We start from the raw sequence: 22200 nt of genomic DNA, 5'->3' as shown, positions 1-22200 counted from the left end.
AAAATTAAGTATAAATAAAACTAATATGCATCCCAATGAAATACTCTAATTCCATAAATTTATGCAGTTTTTTAAACTAAGCATGTTTTAAAACGTTAATTCCAATGCAATTTAATTAAAAAAAAACTGGTAATTTTTGTTTGAGCATTATGAAGTTTAATATTTTTCATTTGTAAATATGAGATATTGAGACCTTATTGTGTAATTTTTATTTCAAAGTTATCCTTAAATATTAACGTTTAAAGAGAAAATATTATTAATTAACTTTTTAAATTTGAAACTAAATACATTCATAATATTAATTATTTTTGAACTATAGTAAATAAGAATATTTCCGTAATACCATTTCTTAAGTCTATTAATATTGATTGCATCAATAAAACACCAAAATTACGATAATATTTTATGTAAAAAATATACCTTCAACACAAAAAACTATATAAATAAAATAGTTATCTAAAAGAAAAAATAGTCATCTACATTTTAAAACAATATCATATACAGTAAAAATAATTAAAACTTCAATTTCAATAATATATCACGTGCTTCTATCTCTCAGTTCTTTTAGCTAAACGTTATTATGGTTTTCCTCGTATTTCATAAATCAAATGAATATTGAATCAACCAACATGCATCTTTACTAAGAAAAAAAGAATCTTAACATACGATTATTAAATTTGGTAACCCTAAATGGTATCAATTTTTCATTGACGGGTGTAATTTGATCCAAGTGAATACTATCGTATTATAATGCAGAGTAATAATATCAAAGAATGCTATCAAGCCAAATTTCCAAAATCATAATATACAAATGGGGGAAAAGAAGTATGTCAAGACTTACACAGATGTTATATTAACACTTTTGTCATGCATGGTAAGAAATGAGAAATGTGGATGTGAAAGAAGAAAACCTAAACATACATCCAGAGGTTATGCAGAAGATTGCCTAAATCACAAGATTTAAATGCAAGATTTCCTTGCCTTTTTTCCTATTCTAAGTGGTAAAATTGTTTAAAGAATAATCAATTTGTATCTGTCCCCAACTCACTCCTGTTTTCATTTCTACCAACCATCATTATAATGTTTCTCATTGCAGTGACATTGCTTTGCTGGAATTTCTCCACATACTGCTCGATGCCAATGACCAATTTCCACAGCAAAGCAACAAAGTGGACACATATTTTCACGTAATATTGAAAATCAGGCCACGGATGTCATTAGGGCAAATCATAGATAAGTCCAAAGCGAGGCTTGTCCTGCAGAGAATCTTCATACAGGGGCTGAAGCAACATGGAAGTTCAAGCAGTGTCACTGTTGCAATGATGCTTGAATTATAGATGTAAGAGATGGATGAATACGAGCTGTTCTTAAGGAACGGGCTTCACTTTTTCCTTCAGCATACTCTTCTCCCAGCGGCCACCTTGGGCGTATATCATACTGAAATAAATCATAATTCAACAAATTTTAGAGACTAGTGAAGCACAAGCATAGTACGCAGCACAGGTTAACTCAAATTAAGAGAAGAGAAGGTCCAGTGTTGCACTAAATTCGTGTGACTTTTACATTATTAACAGTAACATCAACAACAGCATCAATTATAAGTATGCTAAATCCTATGGCCTAGTACATTTGGTTAAAAATGAAAGGCTTAATTGCACTTTTGACTATCAGGCTATTATGATTGTGCGGTTTTAGTTTTCCAGGTTTCACTTGTGCCAACCGAGTCCTTGAGGTATTGTAAAAACTTGCTATTTAAGTCCCTCAGGTTCCCAGTTGGATCCATTCCCTAGATATCCTAATTGTGAAATTGTAATACCCCATACATGTTATAAATTGATGCGATGTAAGCAGATTTCAATTTTGAAAAGGACTAAACTCGTATAGTTGCGATGAATAGATGGCATAACTGAAATTGCACCTTTATAATACCCGAGTTTAATTGATACAAATTCAAAGGAATAAAATCACACAACTGTGATACGTGAAAAACCCAAAGCACAATCAGGCAAACAATGGATTAGATACGGATATAGAAAAGAATTATAAGAGGTTAAATTCATCTTAACAGGATTTCCCAAATGAGTTCATAGCAAGATTCACCCACAAATGGATATAACATTGTTTTAGAGTTGGTTCAAATTATTACTCAGCCTGATGGTACAAAAAAGTGTCGACCATACATCTTTTTTCAAAGTTTAAATATGTTGAGTACTTTAAAACGAGTAAATTTATGTTTTGGCCCCTACAAATCTTTTTCTTTATTTTTCATCATTGCAAGTTTGAAATAATTATACTTAGTCCTTATAGAATGTATGAATTTTGGCTTTATTTGATGTAAACTATTTTTCTTATCTTTTAAAAATTGAAATCACTAATTTTGGTTAGAATAGATAAATAATATATATATATATATATATATATATATATATATATTTAAGGTGTTATTTACGCAAACTAGATAACAACATTAGTAAACACCGCTTGGAATACTCACTTGACTTTTCATTTAATACATAAACAACGTCATAATAACTACGTGTAGAAAAATGGCTTTCAATTTTAGAGAGATTAAAAACAAATAAAAAATTTACATGGAACAAAATCAAAACACTTAATTTGCAGAGTCTAAAAACTTATTCAAACTTTTTAATTAAATAAATTAGGCTTAAATATGCTTAGTCCTAATAGGATGAGTGTACTTTCTAAACTTAAAAATCATTGTATTTTATCCTGTTACTATTACATGACACTGGTTAACTGCTTATGTGTCAAGTAATCATTCTAGGCAGTATCAGCTAAAGTGATAGAATGTCAGCAAGTAGCTCTAAAAAACCTTTTAAGATGTCTACAACGCTATTTGTCTATCCCAAATTGATTTTAGAGATCAAAATTAGAATTTTGGAAGGATGACAAACAAAGAAAAATAATTTACAAGGATTAAAATCAATAAGGGACCAAAGTCAAAACTCACTCATTTTACAAGAACTAGAGATATAGTTAGGATAATAAATTATTCAAATCCATCGAGAGAATTATAATAGAAAAGCAAATTCAGCTGATATAAAAGTGCTTTAATCAATAAATTGTCAATGTTCAAGAAAACACACCACAAAATCTTCACGTTCTTCGGCAGGCGGAGGAGGGTCATATCTTCCCATGCGGAAATGCTCAATACCAGTCCAAGCAATCATTACACCTATTCAGTTCAAAAGCTTTCATGAACCATAAACAAACTTGTCCATATTGAATTAGTACCATCCTAATCTGTTTTTTAAACATTGGATAAAAAGGATATTAGATAAACGAAATGAAAATTCATGCAACAGCTAATTCTGGATTGGCAGAATATCTACAAAGGAGAGAATTGAAATATTACAAATGAGAAATGAAGTGTTTTTTCTATATCTTCACGAAGTGCACCAAGGAGACGGAATATGGGGAAAGGACTCGCTCTAGATTTCATCTATATCATTTGTCAATGCCATTCCACATGGGTTAAAACAAGTTTGATTGACAACTTTTCCCCTCAACGGAAATACAACTTCTATATAATATGATACAGCTTGATCCTTTAATTGCTATTTTAGTACTACATTTTAAGTCCACTTCAATTATGAGTTTCAAGTAATATACAATAATTTATGCTGCTTTAATACGCACATGTATATGGTTATTTGTGTGTGTATATGTATATATATATATATATATATGGTGTCTGATCCGATCGATTAACAAGGTAATAAGTCAGTGCCAATGACAAACGTGGTATGGTGTTTGATTCGATCGGTTAACAAGGTAATAAGTCAGCGCTATGACAAACGTGATGTATTAGCCAAACGATATATGGTCAAGGCCGTTCGGTGTATTCCTTAAGTTAATATGTAAGCAGGTGAATTGGACTTGTGAGTGTTGAGTTGTAAATGGGCAAGCGCGAATATTAGTATTATTGGGCCAACATCAATGTAAGGTCCACAAAATATCTATATTATTCGGCTAACATCAATTTAGGGTCCAAAAAATACCTATAAATATAAGGGTAAGCTACAGAGGTAAGGTTAGCTTAAATGAATTCTAATACTTAATTGTGAATTAAGTTCATTTTGAAATCTGACTTGAGCATCGGAGTACCTTTAACAGGTGCCCACCGCTCGGTTTGGACTCGAAGAGCTTGGAGCAAGTGACTCAGGAGTAACAAAGAAAGGAAGGTGACAACAGAAAGGTGTGTTTCTCGGCCCTATTCATTTAGATACTGAAACATTTTGGGCTAAAACCTATAGTTCTCTCCTCACTAACGGAGGTATCTTAGTCAGTAGCATCAACCTATCGTTCCTCACTCTCTCATTAAGTCTAGGGAACGTTCTAGGTGAACTCCTAGCGTCAACCGAGCAATGAGTAACGATTCCTAGTGAACTCTCACTCTCTCATGAAGTCTAGGAAACATTCTACGTGAACTCCTAGCATCAACCGAGCAGTGAAGAACGATTCCTAGTGAACTCTCACTCTCTCATGAAGTCTAGGGAACGTTCTATGTGAACTCCTAGCATCAACCGAGCAATGAGGAATGATTCCTAGAGAACTCTCACTCTCATGAAGTCTAGGGAACGTTCTACGTGAACTCCTAGCATCAACCGAGCAGTGAGGAACGTTCTCCGTGAACTCTCACTATTGTTCAAGAAAACTAGGGAACATTCTGAAAAAACTCTTAGCGACAACCGAGCGATGAGGAACATTGCTAGGGAACTTTCATTTTCTTATCAAGTCTAAGGAACATCCTTGGTTAACTCTTAGTCAACCGATAGGTGATGAAGGCTCTCAGCGAACTCTCCTTCTTTCATGAAGTCTAGGAAATGTTCTAAATGAACGCCTGTCATTAACTAATTAGTGCATAACGACACACATGCATTATCATTTTCTCATTACGTTTGGTAAATATATAAAGTGAACTTTTGTTCACTTAATATGTATGGCTAATTGCTATGTTCACTCCACTGGTGGTATGTTACAGGCAACTAACTTCAGCATAGATAACATATTGCAAGAATGTGTGTATTTGTCACGAGTTGATATAATAAATAGCAAGCAACACAGATAATTGTTTTCACTAACAATCATGCATTTTAAGTTTCCAAATACTAAGAGTGTAGATTTCATAACCAATGTTCACCAAATCACAGAGTTTAAACCACACTTTCAAGATGCAACAAAAATATTGTAAGTGGGCACAGGTTAATCTATTATGTTAATCTCGTCTGCAACTGCGCCCTCTACTGATGGATCCACTCCTTCTGGATCGCTTGTCACGTCTACTCCTTCATTGCCTTCTTCAACAACCACTTCCTCTATTGGTTCCACTATAATTTCTACCTCAAGCTCTTCATTTGGAATGTCCTTCAGAGGAACCAATTGTCCTTGATATATGTCCTTCATGACATCAAAACCATCTCCATCAGTGGACACATTGAGAAGGTAGGGGATCTACCTCATTGCCTTTTCAAAACCTAGGGAATGCTCTTCATAGATAGCCTTTTTCATTTCCTCAATTTGTATGTCTTGGGCTTGCAACTTGGCAATCAAGCATCCCTTTCACGTCGCACATCGTGCCCAACTGTACTAAGGTTCCAATTGAAGGCAAGTAATTCATTCATCTGCTCCTTCAGCTTCAAAACAGTCTCATCGAGTTCCTGGTTTCGATTTTTATGGCCTTCAACTGCTTCTGCCAGTTCCTCGTTTTGTCTTTTAAGCTCACGACTGGTTTTCTAAGCATCTCCCATTATGCGTTCAACGTCGGCTAGTAATTAGGAGGACTCTACTTGTTTCTCCTCACATTTTGAATGAGCAGCAATTGCTTCTTCCAGTCTTAGCTATAAGGTTGCATTCTCACCCTAAGACTCGTTTAACTGAGCCCTTAGTCTACCCCTGTCAGAGGCATATGCTAAATGCCAATTAGCAAGATTCGCTCGGCAGGATAGTTCGAGTGTTGAGTCGGCTAATTGTTGTTCGAACATGTTTTCCACAACCCCTTGTTCATCGTCCGCCAGGTTAAACTTTATTTTGTGACCAAGAAGAAAGGTTGAACTCCAAATCCCGTCAAGACGTGGACGATACGAGGGGGCGGCCTTCTTCCCTTTCTTATGAGCAACTTTGTCACGTCTCGACCACTTTTCCTTTCTTTCTCGGTTTGGGTGGCAGCAGGAATGGTGCTAATTGGCCCAACTACAATAACAATGGCTCGGGAGTAGGTTGAAGAGGTGTCAGAGTTGGTTTAGGAATAGGTTGACAAGTTGTCAGAATTGGCTCAAGGGTCGGTGCACGAGTTGTCATAGCCCTTGTAGCCACTCCAAGATTTCGATAGGGTGTGGCTGTTCGGCTTGGAACTACAGGGGTACGAGAAGAACTCGGTTGCTATTGCGATGATTCCCCTAGTCCAAATTTATCTGCTACAGATTTAAACCAATTCTTCTTTGGTTTTTGAGCTGCCATCATGCCTGAAAAATAACATGAAATTTAGACCAATCATGAACATGTCAAAAGTAAAATACCAAAAAGACAGATCATACCATCCCATCCAAGGCAATTTATCAGTTTTCGGGAAGGGAGATGGTGAGGCAGGTTGTCAAGGGCCTTCATCCATGACGCCACCATAGATCAAAGCCCTTTTGCCACTAAGCATTATTTCTTTAATGTCTTCTGGCCCACTGGGTTTGGTGCTAGAAGGTAACGACTGGGACGCTACCGCAGGTGACGCGCCACCCTCGATGCCTTGCCTCCCCCTTCCCATTGACTCTTCAGAAGACGATAAGTTTACAGTTTTCATTCTTACCTTGTGTTATGAAGACCCAACGCTATGCTCTGAAATTATCACTGTAAAGTGAAAAATTGTACTGGTCTTACCATATTTATCCGGAGTAAATTGCGGGCTGGCAAACAACAAGGGTCGTAGGATGAAGATTGATCTACCGGACTTGGTTGGCAGACACTGCAACTTCCAACAGTGCGGGAAAATAAAATGCTCATCTAAGGATGTATAACCTAGATCCAACGGTGCAAAATTCTTTTAATTGTTGTTTCGCTAGACACAGGAATAGGTATATTTTTTGCATGATAACTGCAGTAACGGTTACAGGGTTGTCTCGAGTGAGGTTCAATACATAAGCCTATTATAAGTCCTATTGTTAACTATGGTTAGCTCGGACTTGGGGGGCATATGTATGGTATGGTGTCTAATCCAATCGGTTAACAAGGTAATAAGTCAGCGCCAATGACAAACGTGATCTATTAGCCAAACGGTATATGGTCAAGGTCGTTCGGTGTATTCCTTAAGTTAATATGTAAGCAGGTGAATTGGGCCTGTGAGTGTTGGGCTGTAATTGGGTCAGTGCGAATATTAGTATTATTGGGCCAACATCAATGTAAGGTCCACAAAATATCTATATTATTGGGCTAACATCAATTTAGGGTCCAAAAAATACCTATAAATATAAGGGTAAGTTATAGAGGTAAGGGTAGCTTAATTGAATTCTAATACTTAATTGTGAATTAAGTTCATTGAGTAAAATCTGACTTGACCGTCGAAGTGCCTTTAGTAGATACCCACCGCTCGGTTTGGACTCGAAGAGCTTGGAGCAAGTGACTCAGGAGCAAGAAAGAATGGAAGGTGATAGCAGAAAGGTGTGTTTCTCGGCCCTATTCATTTAGATACTGAAACATATATATATATATATATATATATATATATATATATTATATAAATTTCATAAATTTTGTAGGATTTTATAATCTTGAGTAAGATATGATTTTGACTACCTTGGACATGACTCACAAGACAGATTTTAACGTGGAAAGACTGGGCTTTAACTGTTTCAATTTTCAAAGACTTGGATTTCCTGAGTAAGCATGAATTGGGGGTGGGGATCTACTACTGTTGATCCAAAAAGAGAAGGCTTGATCAAGTGACAGAGGCCATGAGACTTTGTTAGGTTCCTTTATGCAAGGAACCGAACAGTAGCAAAAATACTCACACACACACTCAACAGTATAAAGAAATATGCATGTATCTGTATTCCTATTTCCTATGTAATGTGTAGAAAAGATGAATACAGGTGTCTATCTCTCCCCCAAGGAAGCCTCCCTTCCTCCACTGGCCAAGAGGTCCAGTCTCAATTCCAAAATAATATTCGATTCCCTCTCTCCTTAATCTGTTTGTTATTTATATTCCCTCTCTCTCTTCTAACCAACTAACCACCGTCTCCCACTACTTATTTCATCCCTTTTTTACCCCTTCTCACGTAAACCTTTAATTGCCTAACAGACTCACATCCAAAGCAAATCATTTGTTCCATCCTCCAATTCCGCAAGCAAATAGAATCTTTAGTAAGAGAAATGACACAATTAGGAGACCTTGTAAGTTTAATGATCGACAATAGATTAAAAGGAGCCCTAAGGATGTAAAGAACATTATGAATAGTAAGAGAATGAATAGGATGGACAATATCAATATCTAGGACTGTGCTTAAGAACCATTTGCCAAGGCGAAAATCCAGAAATAGAAAGAGAAGAAAAAATATATTTATTACCAGATATATGATCAATGGCTCCAAAATGAAGGATCTAGAGCCCAAAGAGTAAAAGACGTTAATGACAGAATTATTGGGGTGTGTAACAGAAGCAGTGGAACAAAAGGCTTGACAATCCCCATACCATCATAGGAAATCATTGAAGATTGTTGATGGCATGTTGTGACGGGAGCAGATTATGGAGCAACAAACTGTGCAAGAGGATCGGTAGAAGCAAAGTACACCACTGTAGTTATTTTAGAGGGTCGATAATGCAGAGCATAATAGTAATCAATGTTGTGACAATGGTCACACTTCAGTCTTGTCCCATTACTTTTACTCTGTTTTCTTTACATGATAACACAGTAGTATTGTTTTTCTCGATTACTCTCTATACAATTCTAACATGGCCACTTTTTTATTTGGTTGTCTAACACAACCCTTACTTATTCTGACTTCGGACAGTTAAATTTGTAATGAACCACGGTATTGAGTTAGCTTTCACAAATAAAAGCAAAATTAAGAAAAAATTATTACCATTATCAGTACAGAGCCGAGGAGGAGGGCATAAAAGTTGCAGGCCATTCTTCTTCGCAACCATATCAAGTCGAGCCCTTACATATTGATTTGATGCAACACCACCAGAGACAACCTACAACAAAAAAGACAGGTCATTTGGATTTTTAGTACAAAGGAGGACTGATGTTATTAGACCTGGCAACATTTAAATTCCAAACTACCAAGTGTCTTATAGAAGGCTCCATCTTCAATGCCCACTGTATTGCTCGTTCACACCTTTCTTCAAGATGTAACACAGCAGTTCGCTGCTTAACATTGTGAAAATGGAATACATAATAGTTATATAACACATGCTAAAAAATATGGGTTAAAGGTGAATAAAAAAGATGAGGAAATCTAATCGGAGTGCATTAAATAGACTTGAAAGTATAACAAACCTGAAAAGAAGCAGCAATATCAGCCCGTGACATTCTATCTTCCTCACTTGCAGAAGAGATTGGAATTTTGGCATCACTGTCAATTTTTCATATTCATACACTCGTGAGCAGGCAAAAATAAAAATAAAAAAGTGTCAGCATAATTTAATTTTACCAATGCATCACAAAAATACTTCTTGCATTATACATTGCACTTTGCAAGATCAGTCAATTAGTTATCCTGTAGGTGAATGCTACATCTACAAGAATAGAATACTTGAGAATTAAACTGTAAGATAATTCTAGAGGGTCTTGATCTCTCTCATAATCTTCTATTTATAAGAATAAATTGATACAAGAGTACATGATAAATAGGATAACCCTAGACACAATATAATCATGATAAATAGGGTAACCCTAAACACAATATAATCATGATAAATAGAGTAACCCTTGAGACAATATAATCATGATAAATAGGGTAACAGATAGGATATAAGGTAATAGATAATGTTAGGGGTTGGAAGGTATACGAGAGACGAAGAAAGTATGAGAGAAGAAGGGCACCGAACGGTGGAAGGCGGGGAGAGGTCGAACCGAACGGTGAAAGGACGCTGGATCATTGGGAGAGACGCGTGATGGAAGGAAGAATGAAGGCTTTGGAGGGAAGGGTGGATGGAAGAATCAATGCCCCGGAGAGAAGGATGGATTCTGTGAAGAGGTGGGCCAGCAAACAGAAAAGGGGGCTTGCACTTAACATTGAACTGTAAAATAATTCTAAAGGGCTTGATTGATCCCTCTCACAATCTTCTATTTATAAGAATAAATTGATACACAAGTATATGATAAATAGGATAATCCTAGACACAATATAATCATGATAAATAGGGTAACCCTTGACACACTATAATGATGATAAAATAGGATAAATATCCTAACACTCCCCCTCAAGCTGGAGCATACAAATTGTATGTACCAAGCTTGGAACAAATAAACTTAATCCGAGGACCCCTTAATGACTTGGTCAATACATCTGCGAGTTGATCGTTTGACCTAATAAACTCAGTACATATTTCTTTGGTTAACAACTTTTCACGAACAAAATGACAATCAATTTCTATATGTTTAGTCCTCTCGTGAAACACTGGATTTGATGCAATGTGGAGAGCAGCTTGATTGTCGCAATACATCTTCATAGTATGGATGTCACAAAATTTAACCTCTTGAAGGAATTGTTTCACCCATATAAGTTCACATGTTAGTGATGCCATTGCCCTATACTCGGCTTTCGCGGTTGATCGAGCTACTACATTATGTTTCTTACTTTTTCATGAAATAATGTTTCCTCCCAGAAAAACACAATATCCTGTAGTAGACCGTCTATCAATAGGTGAACCTGCCCAATCTGCATCACAATACCCAGAGACCTGAATGCTTCCTTTATCTTCATATAACAATCCTTGCCCGGGAGCCTTCTTTACATACCTTAGGATGCGAATGAGAGCATTCCAATGGTCAACACATGGAGCCTGCATGAACTGACTAACCACTCCAACTGCAAAGGATAGATCTGGCCTTGTAATAGTGAGATAAATCAGTTTTCCAACCAGTCTCCTATACCTCTCTGGATCGGAGAATAATTCACCTTCTCCTGTCCTTAATTTCTGGTTTGGGTCCATGGGATTGTCTACCGGTCTACAATCAATCATGCCTATTTCTTGTAATATATCAAAAGCATACTTCCTTTGGGAGATTACAACTCCATCTTTTGATTGCGCTACTTCAATGCCTAAGAAGTATTTGAGACTTCCAAGATCCTTGGTTTGAAAATGTCTACACAAGTACTCTTTTAGTTGAGATATTCCAACAACATCATTTCCTGTAATGACAATATCATCAACATATACTATTAAGTAAACACATTTCCCGAGAGAAGAATGACAATAAAAAACTGAATGGTCTGCTTCACTGCGTTTTAGCCCAAATTTTTGAACAATGGAGCTAAACTTTCCAAACCAAGCACGCGGGGATTGCTTGAGGCCATATAGAGATCGATGCAATTTGCATACCATACCAGACTCCCCCTGAGCAACAAACCCAGGAGGTTGCTCCATATAAACTTCTTCCTCAAGATCACCATGTAGGAAGGCATTCTTGATATCCAATTGATGAAGTGGCCAGTGACGAATGGCTGCCATGGCAAATAAGAGACGAATAGTAGTCATCTTGGCTACAGGAGAGAAAGTGTCACAATAATCAAGACCATAAACCTGAGTGTAACCTTTTGCAACAAGCCGAGCTTTGAGCCGATCAATTTCACCATCAGGGCCAACTTTAATTGCATACACCCATCGACAACCAACCGCCTTTTTTCCTGGGGGAAGGGGCACCAGCTCCCAACTGTGGCGGGCGACGAAGAACTGTGGCACCGGACAAATATATATTACGAGACAGAAACCAGAGCGGGATCGACTCGCTCTGATACCAACTTAAGATTGAACTGTAAAATAATTCTAGAGGGCTTGATTGATCCCTCTCACAATCTTCTATTTATAAGAATAAATTGATACACAAGTATATGATAAATAGGGTAACCCTAGACACAATATAATCATGATAAATAGGATAATCCTAGACACAATATAATCATGATAAATAGGGTAACCCTTGACACACTATAATGATGATAAAATAGGATAAATATCCTAACACTTGCAATTCTTGATACACTTGCAGAGGGGAGAGAGCTGTTTGAAGTATGGAAAGACCTCGAAGACCATTTTCTCAGGGCCTACGATTTTGGAAAAAAGGTGACCAGAATGTTGGAAGCTAATACGATCCAGGAAGAATGGGAGTCATTGGAGGAGGAATTGCCACCACCCAAGCCTCTAGACCTGAATTGGAGGGCTGTAGCCAGTGGGTCCCCTTCATATGATAACACGAGGATGAAGAGGAGCCATGAGATCAAGCTTCCCGGTTCCAACCTTGAGGACAAGGTTGTTCTGCAGCAGGGTCTAATGATAGGATATAAGGTAATAGATAATGTTAGGGGTTGGAAGGTATACGAAAGAAGAAGAAAGTATATGAGAGAAGAAGAAGGGCATCGAATGGTGGAAGGCGGGGAGAGGTCGAGCCGAACAACTGAAGGCGGTGAGGGCTCGAGCCGAACGGTGGAAAGAGGTGAAGAACTGGCGCCGATCGATTGAAGAGTTACTATCCTAACTGTTGTAGCAGTTAGGATGGGCGGGAAATATTTATAGTAAATAGAGCTATATTATAGGAAAATATTCAGTATAAGATATTTATAGTAAATAAAGCTATATTACAGGGAAATATTCAGTATAAGATATTTATAGTAAATAGAGCTATATTCTAGGGAAATATTCAGTATAAGATAGGCGAGAAATATTTAATATAAATAGAGCTAGATTTTATTGTTAGGATTATGCTTTTGATTATTGAGGTTGTTAACAGGCAGCTATAGTCCTGTAAGGGAGGTTATACTCCCAACTATCCTTGTTTAGAGAATTTGATTACCATTAATAAGAGAAATTCATTCTTTCATTATCTTTTCTGCCTACTATGATTGTGGTTAATTAGGTTTCCTACTCAAAAACCTAACAGTAACCCTTGACATAATATAATGATGATAAAATAGGATAAATATCCTAACAAGAATATTAGCAGTAATCTCACACTGAGAAAAAATAAAAGATAACACTGAACAGAATGTGGTAATCAGACATTTCTTCAATGCAGAATGATTTTTACATTAAATTAAATTTGTGCTGACAAAAATAAAAGGATAACATTGAACAGAACATGGTCATCAGACATTTCTTCAATACAGAACTTTTTATGTTGAATTAAATTTGCGCTACTAACCACATTAGACAATTAAATTTGATAAGATATGGGATACACAGTCCATCAAGTTACAGCACTGATAGGTTCTTGGGATCAAGAACCTATGGAAAAACACTCGAATACACACAAAGACCACTTATCTGAATTATACAGCCTCCTTTTATTGAAAAGAATGAAAAGAATCAACAAGAATAGTGATACAACGTAACCCGAGAGCTTAACCTCCCTCCAAAGAACTACAAGAGTTCCCGCCAAACAATAACACTCCAAAACTAAACCCAACCAACCACTAATCCCCCTTTTATATCACTTACTAACAGCATTAACAGAAACTATTCCTAACTGCCAAGGCAGTTAGGCTCTGTGACTTTACCCCTCCTCCTATATACAATTAACTCCCTAACATTACTCCCTGCTCCTCCAACAACCTTGTCCCCAAGGTTGAACTCCGGGTATTGCTCTTGTATAGTCACCTCATCTTCCCATGTGGCACTCTCTTGTCCCCCTTCTTGCCATTCTATCAAAACTTGGGGTATTTCCTCTGCTCCCAGTTGTCGAGTTCTCCTGTCCAGCACCTTGGCTGGTCTAAACAGTGGTCCATCTGCTTGTAACTCAGCTGGAAGCTCTTTTTCCACTTTCTTCTCCCCCACAGCTTTCTTCAGTTGGGAAACGTGGAATATGGGATGGATTCTGGCTGCCTCTGGTAATTGCAACCTAAACGCAACTTTCCCTATCTGCTGTAATACCTCAAATGGTCCATAATACCTTGCCGATAGCTTCGGATGTAAGCGAGTTGGCATGGATGATTGTCTATGGGGTCTAATCTTTAAATAGACCCAATCGCCTATCTTAATGTCTGATTCTTTCCTTTTTTTATTTGCCTGATTACTCCTCACCTCTTGTGCTTGCCTTAAATGCATTTTAAGCTGTTTCAAAGCTTCATCCCTTGTCATCAAATCTTGAACAACCGACTCCACCGCTGTCTCCCCAGGAATAAACCGACTCAAAGCCGGAGGTGCTCTTCCATAAACTATTTCAAAAGGGGAACACCTGGCTGCACTTTGATAACTGGTATTATACCAGTACTCAGCCCAAGGAAGCATCAACTTCCAACTCCTCGGCTGTTCTGAGCAAAAACACCTCAAATATCCCTCCAAAATTCTGTTCACCACTTCAGTCTGGCCATCCGACTCAGGATGGTATGCGGTGCTCATACTGAGCTGAGTACCCTGCATCCTAAAGAGCTCTTTCCAAAATACACTTAAAAACAGGGGGTCTCTATCACTGACTACTGACATAGGGATCCCATGTAACCTTACTATTTCTTGAACGAACTTCTCTGCAACCGTGCGAGCCGAATAAGGATGTTTCAAAGCAATAAAGTGGCTATACTTACTCAGCCTGTCAACTACCACCAGTATTGCGTCAAACCCGTGTGACTTGGGTAGCTTAACAATGAAATCAAGGCTTATTTCTTCCCAAATAGCTTGTGGTATTGGTAATGGCTGCAAAAGACCCTGAGGAGAGGCAGCTAAGTACTTATGCTGCTGACAAATCACACAACCCGCGACGAACTCTGTCACTGTTTTCTTCATCCTGATAGGTTCTTGGGATCAAGAACCTATGGAAAAACACTCGAATACACACAAAGACCACTTATCTGAATTATACAGCCTCCTTTTATTGAAAAGAATGAAAAGAATCAACAAGAATAGTGATACAACGTAACCCGAGAGCTTAACCTCCCTCCAAAGAACTACAAGAGTTCCCGCCAAACAATAACACTCCAAAACTAAACCCAACCAACCACTAATCCCCCTTTTATATCACTTACTAACAGCATTAACAGAAACTATTCCTAACTGCCAAGGCAGTTAGGCTCTGTGACTTTACCCCTCCTCCTATATACAATTAACTCCCTAACAAGCACTGTTCCATGTATTTATTTAAAAAGTAACAAATCTATTAATAAACAACTTAAAATATTTACTTACATCTTTTTGGACTCAATTGCCAGCCGTACTTGGGTTTTAAGACCAGCGTAGGAGAAGTTGCAATCTTTATGCTGCTTCATTGGAATCTAGAATGACAAAGTAATAAACTTAAATTTCCACTGGTAGGAGGACATCCGCCAAAGCAACGTCAGAAGAGATTGATATTCAACCTAAGACAACGATCACAAGCTAGGGGAGGGTAGAGGGGTATAAGATTGTGCAGCTAACTTACAGAAAATTTGACTGATTCAGCATTTCCCTCCATAGCAAGCTTCTCAATAGCAGGACCACCACTTCTCCTCAAATCTAGTCCAAGCCATTTTGCTGTTTTGTCATATGCCTCACCAATAGCATCATCTATTGTAGTTCCAAGTTGTATGTATTGTCCAAGATCACGTGCAAGAATGAGTAAATTGTGCCCCCCTATAAATATAGCTCACACAAGTTAGCCTAGTGTAATTATACCTAAAGAATATACATACAGTCAGCAGTAGCTGTATCAAATCACAGTTTTGCAACTGGACTAGTCAGCAACTACACCACAAGAATCATCCCCGTAAATGACATTTATCACAATGTGAGAGTAACAAACAAAGCAGATATGAAATGGGAGTGTAAGAACAACAAATGTATGAAAATGTTGGAAAAGTGTGAAAAAGAGATAATAGAAGTGGACAGAGAAAATGAGAGAGTTGAAGGGCATGAGTTATGAGAATTAATGTGTTCCATTCTCTGATAACCACACAGACGAGTCTACATGTTTATTGTGAGAGTCAGTTACAGTCATCATTATCATTGTATTTTAGTAGTTTGGAACAGCTGTCACTGTCAGGTTGTAACTCAACTTTACAAAACAAATTTGATAAAACAAGATTTGCTGTTAGGTTTCTGGGAAAAGAAACCTCTAGAACACTCTCACAAACACAATCACAAGAAGCAAAACAGAAAGAATCTGGGTTTGTATTAACCAAAGAATCAATGTACAAGTAAATCGTTCTAGACAGAGTTACAAGAGCTCTATTTATAGCGGTTCTGACCCTCTCCCCCTTACAACCGAAATCTTCCCCAAACTGAGACACCACCTTTCCATTGTTCAACCATTCAACCGATCGTTTCCTTCCCCCCAACGCCCTAACCGATCGGTTCCTTTCCCCCAACGCACTAACCGTTTGGTCCTTCACCCCCACTCCCTTAACCGCACCGTTCGGTACTTTCCTTCTCCTCTTGTACACTTTCCAACCCCTATCATTTGCACTCACTTATATATTATAATTTGGTTACATAATCAACTAAATATTGTGAGTGTGGGAATAGAGGGATGCCCAATAGCAAATATCATGAAGGATCAACAAACTTTTGCTAAGACAAGCTTTGATACCATCTTAGAAAGCGTGCCTAAAGTATAACTCAACTTCACAAATCTAGCTTGCATCTACTTATATATAATAATTTGGTGATATTTTTAGTTGATGTGAAATCTCCAACACACTCCCTCACGCTTAAGATTAAATATTTCAAATGTGAGACTAGATATTTGTGAATGGTTTGATAGCAACCTGATAATTGGTGGTAGTACCGTAGGCTTAACAAACCTCGTTAGGATAAACTTTGATATCATCTTAAAAATTGGACTTTAAATCTAATTCAACCTTGCAAAACAACTTGTAAGGTGAAATTTATACTTGTATATTGTAATTTTTGTCATATCTCTAGTTGATATGAAATCTCCAATAAAATTGACTAACTATATGATAGAGGGAGTGATATACTAACATTTATAAACGGTGTATAGATATCAAAATTTCAGTTGTACAGCTGCTCAGATATGTCAAACTATATCTGAGCAACTGACTCAGTAACAGAATCTATGGTTAAAAGCTCTAAATAATGAGGGTAGAAAACAAAATTATCTAACCGTAGTTATTTACTAACAAGTATACATAACATAGTTATTTAAAAATAATTGGAAAGAATGAAGAATACAAGTGGAAGACATGTTCCTTTGTATGAAAAGATAAGGACAAGGAGATTACAAAATAATTGGAATTCAACAATATATTTAGGGGTAGATTGTGAATCTGCACAATCCACACAATATGTCTATATATTGATTCTGGAATGAATAGGAGTGGTTCAATCCTAATCATATGATACATAATCCCTACTTAGTTCCTAAGATGTTACTAATTGATTCTACCATATATACACACAAGTGTATGATATACTACCACAAATGTCTAACATACATCACAAAAATCCATGATCATGGAACGTCTAAAGCACATGTATATCAATAGCATTTCCTTGCCAAATATCTTGGTCACATCTTATGTGCATTTCTTATGCAATTCATCAAATTTTCCTGGCAAAGCTTGACTCAAGGTATTCATCATCATAGCAAAAACAAAATCAAGTGTCAACCTGCAAACTACTCATGTTCAAATCACAAAAGCACTAAAAATTTCCCCAGCCTAATTTATTTATACCCCATGGACCTAATTACCCATGCTGCCATGCCATAGATTCCAATTTCCTTGAAACCCAAACAATAACAAGAAACAACTATTCCATGGTCCAAGAAAGAAAAATAGACAGACCTGAGTAAGAAAAATTCTAGAATACTAAAACCCAAAACATGAGTATTACCTGAAATAAGTAGGACCGTGAAAGGAAACTGCAAATCTTTCTCAATTAACCTAAAACAAAAATGTCACGTATGACTCAACAGAAAGTGTAATTTCCTATGTAGAAGCATAAAAACACACAATAACTAAAGGTGTGTTCGCTTGTGTTTTGGTTCTTAAGTTTGAAAATCTAATTTATAACAGGGTTAAGTATGTTTTCAGTCCCTAAACCTTAAAGTGAAATTAGAATTTGTTCCTGTCCGAAGCTTTGATACATTTTAGTCCTCCAACTTTAAAAGTGAATGGATATATGAAAGTATCAAAGTTTCAAACAAGAACGAATTCCAATTTCGCATCAAAGTTCAGGAACTAAAAACATAGTTAACCCTTTATAATATAAAACTGATTTTCAGAAAATAAGAGAGACAAAAGGAAATATGAAAGCATAAGGAAAAACATGTGTAATATAAAACAAAAACTCAAGAGATTTTTTTATTTTCTGATTCCAAAACAAAGGTATATATTATTTTTTTTTTCTAAATTGACTATTATCAAACAAGTGTTTCTTGTTTCTCTATTTTTAAGACTTTAAGGTATCCATTTCAAATATTAATAGCAGGTCTCAACATCTATCTATTAGGCAAAAGATTACATATTCATTAGAGAACTATCGCTTTACCTGGCCACCAGAGCATGAGCCTCCATGTGATGTATGCCAATAATTGGTAAACTAAATCTGCCAGCAATTCTACGGGCTTTCTGAACCCCCACTGCATTGTGCAAGCAAATACTGAGGAATATATATTGAATATTAAGAATTCTTCTAAAGGATATGAATGATAAGAAAATAAAATGAAATCATGGATAATTGCGACTGAGATATGCCTTCCAATAAATTACTTGAAGTCAAAAACAGACATTCACATATCATGCCTACAGTTTGAACATTCTATTTTTAATATCTGAGACTAAGCTTGACGTATTTCATTGTATTTTGAGGTACAGTTGCCCAAATTACAAAATGAGACACTGCCAATAGTTTCATACTGTCTACAAGAAAATTGGGGGAGGGGGAGACAAACTTACTGTCAATTTTCATGCAAATACTTTGTGGTGCTTTTACCTAAAATAGTGGTTTTATAGCATAAGAAGCTAAGTTGGAGAATCAGAAAGCTACAACTTGAATTGATATTTTAATTTTCGACCAGATAAGTTTAGTTAAATAGCATCTCCACCAAGCGACACATACATTAGTGTTTCTTCACAATTAATGTCCACTTCTAATACCTTTCAACAGGCATTATGTTGCTGACGCTGAAATTACATGATATCATGTGCTGTTGGTAATTAGACTATTTAATTTATTATTGAAAGATTAGAGTCAAAGGAGGTAGTCTATTTTTTATTCTCATTCTAGTAAATGTAAAATGTATTTATTCTTCTAAATATAACTATTAAGTCTCTAGATGATGAGTATTCTTACTCGAAATTCACTCACTGAACTTCTGACTAATTTTTGCAATTCCATTCTTAAAGTTTCTTAAGATTATGCATTACCACGAAGACAGAGACTCAATCCAGGACCAATAGTAACAGCAACAGCAGTGAGATCTTTCTCAGTCATATAAGCTTTATCAAGGGCTTCTTGCACAACCTATCCAGAGGTTATGCCCATGTCAGTAATCATATAGAAAGGGAAAAAGAGGGATAAAGAGAGGCAATGAAAAACATATAAGAAGTCATATTAAACATTTATTTGAAAACCTGGTGGCACTATCCAAAGATCATTCTAGAGCACCCCAAGTAAGTCAGAAATTACTTACATTCCACCACGGTTATGTTTTAAGGAATTCCACTAGCAACCTAGACAATCACTAGGAAGATGTATAATTGAAGCCTAATATGCAAGAAATATTGTAAATGTGCATAAATGAGTAAACTTACAAAAGCGGTCTACAAGAGGTGTGTGTGTGCAGACACTATCAAAAGGTTCACCAAAAATGAATATGTGAAAATACTCAGGACATAAATAGTGTGCCCTATGTGTTCTAGCCGCTGGGATATATTACGAACTGAACAGGAATGATGTACCCGGTCTATAGCTTGTGAGTGAGCTTCTTCTGCCATTTTTGGAGCAACTCCTCCATATTTTGCAAGCAGGTCTGCCTTAATTTGGAGAAGTTACATAGTTAGAAATAAAAAAGAATAAATAGAAAATTAAGTCACTGATAGGAATAAACCTTTTAGGACAAAGGAAAAGAAGCACCATTTTGGTGGCAGGAATCATTATCACCGCCTAATCTTGGATGTAAGGATAAATTCAGTCTAAAGAAATCTGATTATTTTCTTTGTTTAAACTTTTCATTTTTTAGAAGATATAAGGTGATATTCTTTCGTAATTAGCACATATAGTAGAACGATAAAAGATTACATCAGATGTTTTACAAGAATAAATTCTATACTTTTTGATTCAAATACAATCAAACATTTAACATTATTGATTGCATGAAGAAACAAGTGAAAACCACATGACAACAACATTTCTAAAACTATCCAATAGAGGATACAACTTAAGCATTTTTCATGTTCCATAAAATCAAGTGCTTCATAAAAAACATGATACTTAGATCGTTGGTGGTAATTCATTAGGCAGAACGTGCAAACACAGCAGATCAACACCCTCTGTGCTTACATCTCATAATGATAAATAAACTTTCGAGAAGTAGCAAAATCAATTTAACAAAACTTAGTTCCTAATTCTAGTTTAGACAACAATGAAAATTACCTCTGCAATATTCTTATGTGGATTCTTTTGACTAGGTCATTATTACATCATAGTATGCTGCCCTAGGATATCCCTCTTAAGTTTTTCTTCTGGCCTGGGTTAGGCGTGGCATTAGCACATTCAGATAACACTCCCACCCACCTATCAGATATTTAAGCTGAAGCGGAATGCATTAGACCACAATTTTCAGTATAACCAATATGCCTCATGAAAATGTTTGCTGCAATCTCACCACACCAAAATAAATTCTATCAATCACTAACCAAGTACCAGTTTGTTTGAGATTTCTTAAGGGAAATTTCTTTTAATAAGATATTTGAACTAACTTTTAACAAGAGACAAAAAGCACGAAGGCGCACAAACACAAATTGTCGTTGAAGAAGAAAAAACCGGACACCAAAAAAGTATATGGAACCAATTACAACTTTTGCGTGTTCTTTTCAATTTATTTTTCATACAATAATTGTTTATATCATTTCAAAAACCCTATTCAAGAACTCGCTAAAGAGAACTACTAATTTATTTATCTTTTAAATAAGCCAATCCAAATTCACACAAATCCACCATCAACATTCCAACTCGAACAAAAGAGTACGTAGAATAAAATCAAGCATCAATCTCAACAATATTTACATATTCTTACACCGGGCTAACAAAGCAAGAAAGGGAATTCAGCAAATATAACACAATTATAAGACACCGTACCTGAGATGACACCACTTGGCTCAGAATCTCACCGTCGCTTCTCACCTATACCACACACACAAACCATTAAACGACAAACGAAACCGTCACACGGAAAATAGTTAACGAAAGGCAAACGCGGATTACATACGACAGCCGCGGCGGTGTCGTCGCAGCTAGTTTCGATGCCCAAAACGACGACATCGGCGTGGCGTTTCGAAGAGGATGAGATTGCGCTGGAAGAAGTCGTAAACGGCGATTTGAGTGGAAGTTGGTTTCTACGGAGATTGGTGAGTGCGGAGAAAAGCGAAGGTGGATTTAGTAAGAGCTTTATACGCGAAAGTGTTAATGGAGACGCCATAGTAACGAGAGAGAGTGGCATTTTTGCAGAGAGTGTGGAGAAGGAAAGAAGAGAACACTTTGCCAGTGGGGGAAGCACTCCAAACATTTAACCGAATCTCCATTGTACACGTGGCGTTCAAAATTTAACAGATAAATAATTTCTCAAATCATCCCATATGGTTTATTTTATTTTAATTAGGTTTTATAATGTCATGTCACCTAATTTTTAATATCAATTTCATATTTTTATTTACACTTCAATGCACATAGAATTTTTAGAAGAATTTTAATTTCAAGAACTTAACTAGAACAACTGTATATGGTATGTATATTATAAAATAAATTTGATTTAACGAATATATTTTAAATAATCATGCTATTGAAACAAATTGGTTATTTTAGGGTTTTCTTGTACAC

General features: G+C 36.4%; 1 protein-coding gene across 5 annotated transcripts; it reads right to left on the bottom strand.

Moving 5' to 3' along the window:
• Positions 1-781: 781 nt before the first annotated feature.
• On the bottom strand, positions 782-21893 carry LOC108319673 (probable tRNA N6-adenosine threonylcarbamoyltransferase, mitochondrial). 5 transcript variants are annotated; one of them, XM_052868417.1, is made up of 13 exons: positions 21589-21891; positions 21463-21507; positions 20064-20138; positions 19530-19626; positions 18652-18742; positions 17995-18044; positions 15581-15771; positions 15349-15434; positions 9509-9584; positions 9293-9379; positions 9090-9204; positions 3108-3196; positions 782-1437 (listed from the first exon to the last, which is right to left on the bottom strand). In XM_052868417.1, exons 1-13 carry the CDS (start codon positions 21643-21645, stop codon positions 1309-1311), a joined length of 1188 nt encoding a protein of 395 aa, XP_052724377.1. In that variant the 5' UTR covers positions 21646-21891; the 3' UTR covers positions 782-1308. The 5 variants fall into 5 exon arrangements, with proteins under 5 accessions (XP_052724377.1, XP_052724373.1, XP_052724374.1 ...); XM_052868413.1 differs by having other exon boundaries at positions 21593-21889; XM_052868414.1 differs by having other exon boundaries at positions 9293-9376; positions 21593-21889.
• Between the last annotated feature and the right edge of the window lie 307 nt (positions 21894-22200).

This window comes from Vigna angularis, chromosome 9 (assembly GCF_016808095.1).
Source record: "Vigna angularis cultivar LongXiaoDou No.4 chromosome 9, ASM1680809v1, whole genome shotgun sequence".
Classification (NCBI taxonomy): Eukaryota; Viridiplantae; Streptophyta; class Magnoliopsida; order Fabales; family Fabaceae; genus Vigna; species Vigna angularis.
The sequence above is the reverse complement of the archived record's forward strand: the minus strand, read 5'-3'. Positions and strand labels throughout refer to the sequence as shown.

Bases quoted from the DNA above. Each gene is read 5' to 3' on its own strand.
- LOC108319673 (XM_052868413.1), bottom strand. From the start codon at position 21,889: ATGTTTGGAGTGCTTCCCCCACTGGCAAAGTGTTCTCTTCTTTCCTTC. The intron at 20,139-21,462 runs GTACGGTGTCTT...CTCCAAATTAAG, and splicing joins GCCAAGTGGTGTCATCTCAG to GCAGACCTGCTTGCAAAATA. The intron at 9,205-9,292 runs GTAGTTTGGAAT...TTTTTGTTGTAG, and splicing joins AGCCTTCTATAAGACACTTG to GTTGTCTCTGGTGGTGTTGC.